At 51.8% G+C, this 13,585-nt stretch overlaps 3 protein-coding genes across 3 annotated transcripts; 1 reads left to right on the forward strand and 2 right to left on the reverse strand.

Moving 5' to 3' along the window:
• Nucleotides 1-1,093: 1,093 nt before the first annotated feature.
• On the reverse strand, nt 1,094-1,885 carry ENH_00066430 (hypothetical protein, conserved; the record flags this gene model as incomplete). Its single annotated transcript, XM_013582254.1, has 1 exon — nt 1,094-1,885. The coding sequence occupies one exon, from the start codon at nt 1,883-1,885 to the stop codon at nt 1,094-1,096; it is 792 nt and encodes a 263-aa protein (XP_013437708.1).
• Nucleotides 1,886-2,790: 905 nt separating this feature from the next.
• ENH_00066440 (hypothetical protein, conserved) lies at nt 2,791-6,677 on the forward strand (the record flags this gene model as incomplete). Its single annotated transcript, XM_013582255.1, has 6 exons — nt 2,791-3,645; nt 3,892-4,049; nt 4,281-4,383; nt 4,608-4,736; nt 4,916-5,036; nt 5,188-6,677. 6 exons carry the CDS (start codon nt 2,791-2,793, stop codon nt 6,675-6,677), a joined length of 2,856 nt encoding a protein of 951 aa, XP_013437709.1.
• Nucleotides 6,678-11,781: 5,104 nt separating this feature from the next.
• On the reverse strand, nt 11,782-12,389 carry ENH_00066450 (hypothetical protein, conserved; the record flags this gene model as incomplete). The annotated part of the gene is made up of 2 exons (XM_013582256.1): nt 11,782-11,936; nt 12,092-12,389. The coding sequence occupies 2 exons, from the start codon at nt 12,387-12,389 to the stop codon at nt 11,782-11,784; spliced, it is 453 nt and encodes a 150-aa protein (XP_013437710.1).
• Between the last annotated feature and the right edge of the window lie 1,196 nt (nt 12,390-13,585).

Raw genomic sequence — 13,585 nt, forward strand, 5'->3', positions numbered from 1 at the left:
TCATTTTAAAAGACGTTTACAAGGCAAATGTTCTACTTGAGACAAAAAAATCATAATAGACAGCAGCCGCTCTCTACGAAAAAGCGTATTGCACAAAGCAATCATCGAGGCAGTCTTTAGCGTGCGGGGAGGTTCTGCATTACCTATAAGGAGTTTCCACCTACAAGACGTCACAAGAACTAAAATAAACGTATTTAAAGACTTAGTTTTAAAGCGTTCAAGGCAGCAAAGCGGGACTCTGAGCAAAAAGGGCCCCAAGACCTACCGAGGGCCCCGACCTTGCGCCGTGGCGCGAATGCTGCATGCATTATTTTGTACGTTTAAGTCTACAGCGCCTCCGGGTTTATGGCAGGCTCGAAAAATTTGCACAAGTATATTTAGAGGGGCGCGTAAGCGTGGATATACAGTCCCCACTACACTGCAACTTCGCCGTCTATCTTTCTAGACTAACGCCCTGTTCCCCAAGCAAGTATACCGTAGTCAGTGCCCCTACAGTTGCATTTGTTTGGGCGTCTTTGAATTTGTCCTTCATGTGCCGAACGTATGCAAGTTTCTTCACTAGGCCAACTTGGGGTGCCGTCCGGCCCCCGCTCTACTGAACGAACTGAATTGAGAATATTAACTGAGCCGCTTAAAGAACGAACAAAAGAAAGCTCGCATATATAGGTATATGCGATACCCACCATCTCAGGGTTACTTCTGGCCATGTGCAGCCTGTTCCAGTAGCTAGAAAGCCTTGCATGTTTTCTCAAGCCCCAAACAATCCGCAGAAGTGGATATATTCACGCAGCTGTCACTGGCAAGCCCTTCACTACTGCTAAACTGCATCGGGAGACAACAATGTGGGACGAATCAGAAGAGCAGACATCATGACAACTGGCTGTACTGCGTTGACGTTGGTGTTCTTAAACTTCAGTGTTTCCGTTACTGAAATTCTCCACCTGCCTCCCTCTCTTCACTCCTATTGCTGCTCTACCAGTGCAACAACAGCTACACCACGAGCGCCGCTGCTATCTTTTGCAGGACGCCGTCATACTGGGAAAAATGGGTTCAGTTGTTGCTTCGTTCACTGCCGCAGATGATGCATTTGCTGTTACTGCTGCCGCTGTGTTCGCTGGCAGCACCCAGCTGCCCATGCTGCAATCCTAAGGGTAGTTGTTGCGAAGCAGAATGAGACGAAAAAGAACGAGCAGCGCAAGAGGTGAGGCTTAACTGCTGCAGCTGCTTTTGGCGCTGCAACGACTGCCCGTAGCAGCCATGGCCTTTGAGATCCGTGGCTGGGTCCAACTGGGGAGGCGAGAAGTTTCGCCGTTCCTCTCCAGATGTCTCCTGGAGTGCTTCCATGCTGCTGCAGCTGATCTGCAACCGACAGAACCAGAAGTAGAGGCAACGGCAGGTAGAGAAGCGCACTGCAGATGGCACACAACACTGTCCAACTCGTTGGGCCGTAGGGAAAGCCGAGGGCTTCAAACAGATAGTACGGAGATGCTTCCTCCCGCAAAATAGTGTTCACGGCAGCGCCGACTCCAAGAAATGCGCAAAGCAAATCTAGCCACGTCCTCATGCTGCGGGTTGTGCCCCTGCTGATGCTGCTGCTGCTGCTGTCGGCAACATTTAATTCTGCTGCACTCTTTGGGACCCCGCGGCCAGCATCGACCCCGGCCCGTTCCCGCGGCTCATTTTGGTTGCTTTGCTCGCCTGTGCTGGTGTTGCTGGCTGCTGCAGCGCCAATGCCCTGAACTATCCGCATACGCTGGGCTTGTCGCGCCAGCAGACGTTCCTGTCTTGCTGCTGCCCTCTGACGCAGGAGGGCAGTCGCGTCTTGCTGCTGCTGTTGCTCCTGTGACGCGTCCGCCGGAAGTGAATCAGTCTTCGGCGCCTCCATAACTGCAGTCAGATTGTTTTGGAGACTGCTCTGGGCATGTGAGTTGGTGTCGGGCGCGGCACAGGCAACACCAGGGGCAGTAGCCAGAGCAGGCGGGGCGTTACCCACTAACAGGCACACTGTAGGCCTCTCTGTTAGAGAACAGACGCATGAAGCTCCGGAAATAACTAAAGCCGCCTGCGCCTTCTTCTAAACAAGCCCTGCATGCCGAGGAGCAGCAGCAGCGGCCGCTACTGATGAGGCTGCTACAGCTGCGGTAACGCTGGCCTCCTCCTTGCACTTTATTTCTAGGAATTGTGTTACATTCATGTAGTTTTTGTAGATTCGCAGCAGCAGCTGCTGCTGAACGGCCTCTGCTGCTCGTGCAGTAGCAGCAAGAGCAGCAGCAGCAGCATCAAGTCAATGATTGGCCTGAGCTTCGCCATTTTTCCGGCACCACTTGATGGCTTTTATTGAATTTTATGCCTGTTTATTTGCTCTGTGAATCCAGACGTGACCTCGGTCCCGCTGCAGCAGTAACAGCTGCAGCAGGGGCAATGGCTTTGCAACAAGGCCAGGTACCTACGCCTTTTTTCCTACCGTTTCCAAGTGCTTTCGCTGTAGGATCTGACCATTGAATACACCTAGCAGAGGCATCAGCTACAGAACTTCAGTAGTACGCACGGCAACTAACGCCGACATACTAGAAGCTACTGCAGAAGAAACTTCATTTTCGGCGGAAACTTCCAGACGCCAGAGGACTCTGCCCAGTACTAAAACAGTTTATGTAATGCAAACGCGGAAGCGAAGGAGCGCGCAATGCACAGAAGCAGCAGTAGCGTGCGCGGGGTCGTGAACAACTTCATAGTGAGGGCCGGGTTTGGCAACAGCAGCACGAACAGCAGGATCAACAGCAGCAAGCGCAAATGGGGTCCGCGCTGAGTACCGGGAAGCATCCCCTAATAGATTCGTCTTTGGTATTTCCAGCCCCCCCATCTTCATACAGCTGCAGCAGCGATGGCTTGTTGCTGCTTCGTTCCCGGTTTGCTATTACTTCGGGATCTCCTGCGGCAGTGCCAGCGTTCCTTGTGGTTCCTTCTCCACAGTCTCACCTTAAGCTTGCTGCAGCCCTAAGGACAGCTCGACTAGCTGCTGCTGCTGCTGAAGCAGCAGTCGCTGCTGCTGCTGCAGCAGGTGGCCTCCCTCCCCAGCAGCAGCCGCGCCGTCGGAGCAATATAGAAGGGATATGCGCACCTCCAGCCGCAGTGGCAAGGACAGAGCTGAGTGATGGAGAAACCGAGCGGCAGCAGCAGCTGTTCCAGCAACTGGAACAAAGGAGGAAGGAGCTGCAGCAGCACATGCTAGTGCTGCAGCAGTTGCAGCGAGAGCAAAGGCAGCAGCGGGTCCTGCGCCGCAGACAGACGCGCAAGGCCTTGACTTCACAGGCTGAAGAACCAGCAAGTACGGCAGCAGAAGCAGAAGGTGGAGAAGCAGAAGCAGCAGCATCGGTAGTCGCTGCTGCTGCTCTTACAATCAATTCAGCAGCGGATACTCCTGTTTCTCAGAGGGAGTCATTCCTTCTCTCAACAAGTTCAGAAGCAGGGGAAGCGAGCGCAGCAGCAGCAGGTGACGCAGTGTTGACAGCAGGAAAGAGTGGCAGCTACTGGGACACAGAAGCCACGGGAGGCGGTGGAGGCAGCGACTATTGCATTCTTTACTTCCATGGAAACGCGTGCGATGCCAACATGGTCCGAGGGTGGCTGCAAGTTGTCGCAGACGAGGTGCTCATTTGCAGCTGTTGCCGCTGGTACTGCAAGTGCCATTACTGCTCGCGCCGCTGTTGCCGTCGGCAGTAGTGCTGCTGCTACTTCGGAAGCTTGCTGTGACACTGCTTTTACCAGTGCTGTTGGAAGCTCATTCATCTGGACTGAGTGCGTCTTTGGCTCTCTCTGTCTCGGTGCCTGCTGCTCCCTATATTTTTGTTTTCTCTAACAAACACACGCGTTGTTCTTGTGTACGTTCTTTAGTTGGGCATCCCTATTCTGGTATTTGAATACCCGGGCTATGGCCTCCTCTCGGGTATTGCGTCTTCTTCTTCCGGAATCGACCGCTGTGCCAAGGTCGCTCTGGAGTTTCTCGTAGAGCAGCTACAGTTTCCCCCGGAAAAGATCATCCTTTGTGGCCGGTATGAACCATCAGCCCTAAAGAGCCAGCCTTCTATCCTAGAGCACTAAACTAAACAACCAAGCCCTTTACTGGGAGTTCTCGGCTCGCTTTTACGCTAAAGAGCGACATTTTACCGGACAGCAGAGGGGCCGCAAGCCACTGGCTTAGATCGCTGCCTCGATTTCAATGCTTCAAGGTTTATGGCACTTTGCATTGACCTGGAGGTGTAGCGCTTAGGGTTTGCCTGCAGGTCTATAGGGACAGGCCCTGCTGCTTTTCTCGCCTCTCGCTTGGCCAAGTGCAACTTGCAGCTGGGCGGTCTCGTGCTCATATCTCCTTTTGCGTCCATGGCGGTAAGAACCTGTGTCACAGACGATTACAGGCAGCTAGCGGGCGATCGCTCATACCAGGTGCTATTCCATTTAGCTGAAGACAATCTGCCCATTGGAAGACGCATTTGACGGCTCTTCGGCGTTTTATAAAATGTCAAGACACTTAAAAATTAGAAAAGTCTGCCTCTCTGTTAAGAGGCATTTGCTTTCATGTGAGTTCTTATTCTTGTACACTGTCACTGCAGGCCCTTGCAGCCGATATGGCGGACTTGCCTGAACCGTTGGCACGGCTGGTGGTGACTCATCATTGGGACACAGAGGCGGCCCTGAAGCAATGTCAGGGGCTTCCCCTCTGCGTCATTCACGGACAGGAAGTCAGCGCTTTTGTTGCTGAATCTGCTGGTGCCGCTAATGCCGCTATCTGACTTGATGCTGCTTCTCTTGTTTCGGAATGTGCTTCCACTTTGGTTTCACAGCGTCGCGTCTGAGCTCGCGTCTTCGTCAGGTTTCTACTTTGAAACAGTTTCTGTTGGTTCTGCTGATGCTTTCTCAGGACGAGATAATTCCAGTGTCACACTCTCGCCGTTTGCTTTCGAGTGCGCTTCACGCTGCTGCCCTGCGAGTGTCTCATCTTCCACCTCATGCGGACCATTCAATTGGCTTAGAGCCTGCTGGTGGGTCTTGACTGCTGCTGCTGCTGCTGCTATGGCTGGATGTATTTCTGCTGTGGGAATGTTCACTTCTCTAGTAGGCTGGCTGCAGCATTGTGAACTAAACCAGCTGTTAAGCGTCGGTTGCTGTGATTGTTGTCGTTTACTAATGCAGCAATGAGGGAGGAGGTACTGCAGCCGCTGCAGCTATTTCTCCGTAAGGTTCGGTGTGCTGCTCGCCTGAGGAGGCAGCAACAGCTTCACCACAAGAAACACCTTGAGGCACAAGCAAGGAGAGCAGCAGCAGCGAATGCAGCAGCCACTGCGGTTGCGGCTGCTGCTGCTGACTCCCTTGTGGGTCACCTCCAACCCCAAGTATCCCGGCTGCTTCGTGAAAGGACCAGCTGCGTTGGCAGATGGCAATCTCAGCAGCAGCATGAGGGGCAGCTCAAGCACCAGCAGCGACAGCAGCAATGTGGTAAGGCAGCATCAGTAAGTTGCGACGCGGTGAGGTATTCTTCGAAGACCTCTGGTGCGCAGAGCAGCACAGATAGGAGCAGCAGCAGCACTAAACGATGCTTTTCAGTAAAAGGTCGCCTGACGAGCCCGCTTACTATGCAGTCAGCTGCATTCTCACTGCACCACCGGCCTCAACACTTGGAGCACATGCAACAGCAGCAGCCGTTGCGCCGCCGATCCTTGAAGCTTGTTCGTTCGAGTATGCTTGAAGTAGACAGCAGCAGCACGGACGATGATATTGTAGAGGAAAATATTCCGCAGAAGGAGCATGGGGACAAAGATATACTTGGATCATCGTCGCCAGCATCTCACACAGCAGCAGTGGCAGCAACTTCAGAGGCAGTGGAGTGGGACGCGTCAGAAAGGGAAGCAGATGGGGCAGCTGCAGCTGCAGACAACTCAGCGGTTCGCTTACCACAGTCTTTCTATGGTGACTCTGATGCTGAGGCTCCTTCAGCTCCCGTTGCGACAGCAGCAGCAGCACCTAACGCAGATTTCCTACGGAGCTGCAGCACAGACACAGGAACAGCAGCAACAACACCAGCAGCAAGAGAGAGGATCAGTGCAGCGCGAGCATTTCTGGCTTCAGAGGCTAAGATTCACGGGCGACTGCTGCTGGCGTGCAGGCGCATGCAGCAGCAGCAGCGGCTGCCGATAGCCTCAGCCAACACATTTTTCACGGGCAAGGCAACAGCTCCAGCGGCAGCAGCACGCGCTCCTGCTGTCGCTGCTGTGGCATTTTCACAACAGACAAGACGCTTGGGGACTGTCGGTGAAGCTCCAGGTGCGGCAGCAGCAGCAGCAGCAGCTCGGGGCATAAAGGCCCTCCATCTTCCACCTGCCAACCCATGTAGCAAGGGAGACATCAATGGCCGAACACCAGCAGCAGCTGCCGTTGCTGCCAAGCAGTTTCTCTCAAGGCAGAGGACGTGCCATTCTGCCGTTTCGGAAGGAGAACGTTCAAAATTGGGAGAACGCTCCAGCTTAAAACAGCAACAGCATCGGCACAAACAACAGCAGGAGGAGCAGCAACAGCAGGCGAGTGGGCTGCTTTGCTCTCGACGAACAATTGGTTCATCGGCAAGAAGGGCTCTCTCACTCACAGGGGGCCACATGTTTTCTGGCCGAAACGCAGAGCAGCAATAGGAGCAGCTGAAGCAGTCGCAGGCAACACAGTGCCGGGCAATTGAGTATACAGCAGGGACAAAAACGGATCCTTCCGAAGCTAGTTGGCTGGTGACCGGCTTCAGCATCACGCCACTTTTTCTGCTGCAACAGGAGCGAAAGTAATAGCTACAGGAAGAGCTTGAAACAGTGCGGAATGGAGTGGGAGCGCCAGCAGCAACAACTTCTACCACCAGCTTTCTCAGCAGGGCAGCTGCAGGAGGCATTCTAAGCATCATTGAGCCGAAGCTCCAAGAGACAGGGGATCACTGAACGCGACGAACTATGAAGCCACGCAAGCTGGGGTTAGTTGCCAACTAGTCGTGGCTACTTGCTGACCCTCAGCAACTGCCCGTGGCTCGGGGTCGTACACTTCTGCACTGTACGTGGAGCAGCAGCAGAATGAATATCAGTAGCAGTCCTCCAGGCTATACTGATGGCATCGCTCGCATATGGAGCCGCATCAGGCGCTGCCTCGTCTCCCAGCACACCCGCAGGTGGCTGCCGCGAGTTGCGGCAAAAGTAGCAGCAGCCGCTCTCGCAACAGCGGCAACTGGCGGCAGCAGCAGTTTACTAGCTGCTAAAATCGCGCCGCGGTTGCTGCTTTCGGCCTTTGCACTGGGACTTGGCCGTAGAAGATCAAGCACCATTGCAGGGGCTGCTGCTGCAACCACAAGAACAGCAGCAGCAGCAGCAGGTTTTGTTCAACTTGCTGCACTTCCCCCCAGCGGACGAGAGCCAGACCGCATTTTGCACAGGAATTACCACCATGCCGTCACTGCTGCAGTTGGAAATGTGTCTAACGCTGCAAGCTTCGTAGCTCAGCCTTCCTATGGCGCATGTTGCTGCTCTTGCGGAGGATTGGCTGGTAAGGCTACCGGGGTGCTCACTTCTTTGAGCAGCGAGAGCAGCAGCAGTGGAGGGGGCTTCAAAAAGCGGAAGCTGCGTGCCATATAATGTACGAAGCAGCGCAGAACCAGCAGCCAAATCAGCAGCAGGGTCATCTACTTTGCACAGGAACGGCAGCAGTGTGCAGTAGCAGCATTGTCATCTGCTTTGCACATGAACAGCAGTATTCTGCAGCAGCAGCAGTTGCAGGAAATGGTAGGGATGCAACAGCAGCTCATGTTGCTCTCATGAATCAAGCTTTTGTGGAAGTTTCAATAGCGTTACCGAATCGCTGCGCCTGCAGCAGCGGCACTAGCAACAGCAGCAGCCGCTTGTGTTGTTGCAGCTACTGCATTTTTCTCGGTAAGTCTGGCATGAGGTGGGCCTACAAGGGTGAATATCCCAGAGCCGGCGGACGCCGGCTGCATTTGGTTTGCTGATGGACATTTCAGATCCACGCACGATCACAAACAGAACGCAGCAGCTGCTGCTGCAGCAGCATTAGGATAAGCTGCAGCGGCAGCGTTATAGTTAAGTGGTTGGTCATGCAATTTACCTCGGAAATGTGCAGATCTACTTCGCCTTGGCTAGAAAGAGGCGTCTTTTGTCGCTGGTGCATGCTAAAGCAGAGGCAGACAGGGCTCGCTTGTGGGTAGTTGAAAGGGACGTGAGTAGCCCTGCAGAGCAATTACAGTTTTTCTTCTAGGCGCCATTGGCTGGCTCATGGAAAAGTTCACAGCTAAGCATGGTTTGTCGATCTAGAGCCCATAGCGAATTAAACGACGCATTGAGCGACCAGGATATGCTATTAGCAGCGGCACCCATGGAATGAGACTTTTTTAAAGAAATTTTCAGCTGAACGCAAGGCAGTGCTTTGCGTCTTTGGCCCTTTGACAGCAGCAGATGAAGTGGAATTCCCAACAACTAAAGTAACGTAAGCAGTGACAACAGAACCGCCAACAGGTGCACCAAAGACCATACGGGTGAATGCATTGGCAGCTGTTGCAGAGGTACAGCAGAACTTCGGCAGTGCTGCAGCAGACGCGGATAGACAAAAGTACCAGCTGCAGCAGGAACAGCAGCCGCAACAATGGAATTACACATGCTGCACCAAGCTGCAGTTTATGTGAAGCAAAGGTGCATCAGCAGCCTAAACATCAACAGCAGCAGCAGGAGCTGCAAACCCACCCCTTTGTGCGACTTGGATTACAATCGGTCATGTAATAAAAATTACGAGCCACAGTTCCTGTGACAGATCGGCTGCCGCTGCTCTGCTCTTTGATTTCGACGCTGCTGCTGCAGCAGTACCTCGAAGTGCTGCAGATTGCTCTTTGCTGGCTGTACTGTTTTTGCTTCTGCAAATACTTACCAGCGACGACTTACACTTGAGCTGATGCAGAACCTCTTGATTTTGCGTTTGCTGCACCACGTGCATATGTTGATGGCAAGCTTTACAAAAAACATCTGCTACAATAGGGGGCTTGCTGCCGCCAGAAGAAGGCAATTACACTGCATGCTTATACAGGCAACATAAATTTGTGCCTAGAAAGCCAGTGTAGCGTCGCTGCTGCTAGATGTTTATCGGGCCTTAAGCGGCCACCGCACGAGTATTGGCTTTGCGAAGTAATGTGTAGAAACATGCGCGGCTCATGAGCTTTTGACGCAAAAAACGTGTGGCCCATAGCAGTGGCCGGCTAGCTTTTGGGCTGTAGTATGAAAGGGCTTGTGGAGTGCTCCAAAAACACGCTTAAAAGGCCCAAATTTGGCACCCCACAAGGGACTGCTCTCCACATTCTGCGCAACATTCTGTCAAAAAAACAACTCTGGTTTGGCACAAATCTGATATAGCAAGCCGCTGCTGCCCTCAACAGATCTAAAAGGATGCGCACATATATATGCACATACATGAAGAAGCTTTGAAAAGTGTTGAGTAGAAAGTAATATTAATACACATTTGGGGCTTCAAACTAAGTTGCTTCCAGTTCGTTCCAATTTCTAGTTATAACTGAACAGCAAATAATGCAATTGTGATGCTCACTTTATAGAGAAAATGCATCCCATACTTTTACTTCCAGGCTGATGCCGAGTTAAAAAGCAGCTATCAGTCTCAAGTTTAGTTCTTGCTGTTCCCAATTTCGTCTAAATCCGTCTGGCTTCACAGCACTTGATAGGAATCAAAAGACAAGGCTACGAAGAGGCGCTAGATCCAAAGAAAGTGCCCTACAATTTTGGGCCTAGGGTATCTCACCAGAGTAAGTCTGAAGCCAGAATTTTCGAGGCTTTCCAATAGGTGCAACTCATCCCAAACATCACAGACTAAGACGTAGGAAAGCATCTTGAGCCGCACCCTCTTCTTCAGCTGCTACTGATGCTGCTCCTGCTGGAAGAGCAGAGCTAACAAAGGGAAACTGTTGGAGAAGCAGCACTGGCTGAAGCATCAGCAGTGGCAGCATAAATTCTATCAACTGCAGCACGTTCACTTGCAGCACCCATAGCAACTGCTGCAGCAGTAGCTGGTTCAAATTGTTTTCGTTGCATGGGATCTTTCATCCTGCCGTCTACCATTTGCTGCAGGCTATGAAGTAACCTGTGAGAGTAACACCTAGAAAGGGAGGAGCTGCCTCTTCAGGCTCGAAAGTGCAGAGGCCACCAAACATCCAGGGGCGTCTCACTTCTGCAGCCTGTTTCTGCTACTTGCTGCTGTTCTTTGCGTTTGTAGGTGTGGAAGTTCATTTTACGGCGACACAAGTGATACATGCAGGGAGGAAGCAGAAGCATGAAGAGGAGTGCGGCGAACAACAGAATTTCACCGTATGCAATCAGAAGCAGAAAGAAAGGTAGCCACGCCAGACTGATCGCTGTTTCTTCTACGCACCAGGCACGCGTCACATGAGTCGCTTCGGGAAGCTATGTACGAGTAGCGGGTCCCTATCAATCGAAAAGCTCCCTTGAGTACATTTATTTGATTACGTACGCTTTTCACGTTGTGAGACCGGCATATGAAGCTCTCAGGGCTCAGTCGTATAAGAACCGCAGCCGTGGCGGCCTCAGTTCGGCACGCCAGTTCCAGAGTTCTTATGTACTGAAAGAAAGGGAATCTGCTTGGCTTGCAGGCATTGCATAGAAGAACTAGTCGAACGCATGGTCAGTAAAAGATCTGCCATGTAATCACTTTCCCGGCAAAACTTGTATATCATGAAATAAGGAACTCCAGCAAAAGCGCTTAAAGTCTTGCTGTGGGCGTTTAGTTCACTTGTTGCTTGTGTGGTTCAAAGAGATGCGAACAAGGAACAAGCTATCAAGGTGATCTGAACGAGCGGTTCAGAGTTGATATCCCATGAATAGCTAGTGACAAATATCTCAGTGCTGTTTTGCACTTTTCTTGGTCGCTGGTAGGTCGTAACAACTGTGGATGCGACTTTCCGCAGAATAGTACCGAAGTGACAAAGTTATTGGTGTGGCTACTTTTCTCGACGTTCCAAAAGATATCTAGCAGTGGAGAATGTGGTGGTGTAGCTCCACATAATATCGCCTTTCTACCGGTAAGAATTGATCAAGGCACGTCTTCTAGCGATAATGGCCTTGGGTACTTCACTGGAAGTACGGGACGCACTTGTTGCACACCTTGAGAATGCGTCTGTAGAGTTTCTGAGGCCTTACTGTGCCTCTTTCCCGGCGTAGCAGAAACTTGGACAGTTGCAGCTTCTGTTGGTTTTGCAACTGCCTGATATTTGATACAACCGCATGCGCAAAAGGCAAACACTGATACTCTGCTCCTGTAGCAAGCGCTCCTCCTGCTGCCAGACAGGCAGAGAAAGTTGCTCTTGGCGGTCAAAACGAGCTCTGACGACAAAAGCTTCACACACGTGAATGGTGATACAGTTGGACGCAATCCAGCTACGTCATTTAAAGTTAAGAGATAACAGCTGATTTTCTCCGCAGGGTATCTGCTGAAAGCCAGAAACGAGAGGCTGTTGGCGCTACGGAGGACAACCAAGCATAGCGCAGTTGTGTCTGCGTCGCCGCATAAGCAACAATTGCTGTACAAGCACCTGAATGATGTTCTGCAGGCACTGCTCAGCTGCTGCTACAAAACTGCAGTGCTGCACGGCGAATGTGCATGCTGTCCTTGCCTCCTGCTCAAAAAATTTTTTGCCGGAACTCCGGAACCACCAGATGCAGCAATCTTGTTGCTGCATCACGTTTTGTACGCGTAAGAAGCGACGATGCACCAGACACCTAGGCCCACGAAGGCTCCTACCAGCCCTCCAACAATTACGTAAGTGTAAGGGTTAGTGTACCAATTGAACATGCCGCGGGTCTGCTTGGACTCCATGGGTAGCGCCCACTGGCCTGAACAAACGTATCGATGGACAGAAGGCCGCAAGAACAAGCTGATGGGTAGAAATGCGTATTCGTTATTGGCACAAGTGCCTTGCCAGCTGTACGTTGAGATATTGTATGTCGGCACTGCCGTAGGACAGGCAGCAAACGAGGGTCTGCGTTACCGTGATATAAAAAGGATGCTTCTTCATTGTCAGCAATACGCGACAGCTCGGCGCCAATTGGTCTTGAAGTTGCGGCAGCTGTCCCTGCGGCTTGAATCTGCTGTGGCAGAAAATGGAGTGGCACATGAATCAGGCCGCTGCTGTCTCCGTGTTGTGTTGCCAGTCCTTCATCAGCTCCCAAAAGAACATGTTTCTTGGCTTTATTTGCGTTGATTGCATCCGTCAACGCGGTTGCGCCCAGCAGGACAAGCAAAAACAGCAGCTGCTGCGGCGGCCGGTGGACCCTATGAGAACCCATCTCTTCTTGCAGCTTTCCACGGCTGCTACGCCCCCACTAATGCCAGAATAGACTGTGTTAACAGTATGGGTATGCTGGAATAGAGAGTTTCCTGTGTCGTACGTGATCCCCAGTGAGGCCTTCGAACAATGAGCGAATAAGCGGCACAGTCATGTCCTCTTCAGCTGCTGCAGCTGCCTTTTCTGTTCAAGCTTTTTCACATCAAAGCAGTGTCCCTAAAGAAGATGTGTTTGAGCAAAAGGAGTAAGAATATAGACCGGAAGAACTAGAACAGACTGCCGCGCTTCTTAGTACGACGGTTGGACGGGTTCTGCTTACTATCGACTGCTGCCTGACGAGGGCCAAACAGAGACGAAGAAGCTTTCTTCCAGTACAAGCTTGATCCTTTAAGCTTTAAAAACTATTCGCAAGGACAATACTAGAAGATTTGGAGCTTACGAATTGCCATCGAGCCTAAAAGGAGACCAAGGGGCCAGCGGTCTGTCGGCAGCGGTCCACAAATAATCGGGCCAGCCCTAAGGCGAGGATGCTTAGCCGCTATGCAATATTATGCGACCAATAATTCATTTTCTAACGCTTTAATTTCCTTTTTCTCAGAGGAAAGGTTCATGTAGCCGCTAGACAGAAGTGAACGCGCTAATATTCACAGTGCTGCCGCAGTTGGCAAGGGCGAGCAGCAACTGAGACTGGGCAGCTGCAGCAAAAAAAAGCAAGCATCATCAGCTCACGGCAAAATTTTAAGAAATTAACAAGTAAGTGAAGCTTACAAAGACTCTAAAGAGCATTAGCGGTCAGTAGAGGCGAAGAGCAGCAACAAGCTACAGAAACAGCAGAATTCCCGACACAGCGGGAACCGAAATTGCAGCAGCAGCAACAGACGCGTCAGCAACGGTGAGGCACATCTGCTCAGTTAATGTTTAATAAACGTTTCGAACAATTTTATTCCCTGAATGGACCCAATGCAGAACGAGCACGGGTGAGCTAGCTGACTCTCGACAGAAGGCCCCCACAGTGTTGTGTCGTTATGCTTCGGTATTCTTCCGGCTGATGAGCCCTGGAGGGCGGAGAAGGTAGCTAGGCAGGGCCTTGTCGGGACAGCCTGGACTTCGTGAGGGACACGATATCTTCAGTGAACTTGCTGGTTTACGCAGAACTCCTTAACACGCACCATTCAAAAACAAACGCAAAGCACACTG

Source organism: Eimeria necatrix, genomic scaffold, assembly GCF_000499385.1.
Source record: "Eimeria necatrix Houghton genomic scaffold, Enh_scaff60, whole genome shotgun sequence".
NCBI classification, from domain to species: Eukaryota; Apicomplexa; class Conoidasida; order Eucoccidiorida; family Eimeriidae; genus Eimeria; species Eimeria necatrix.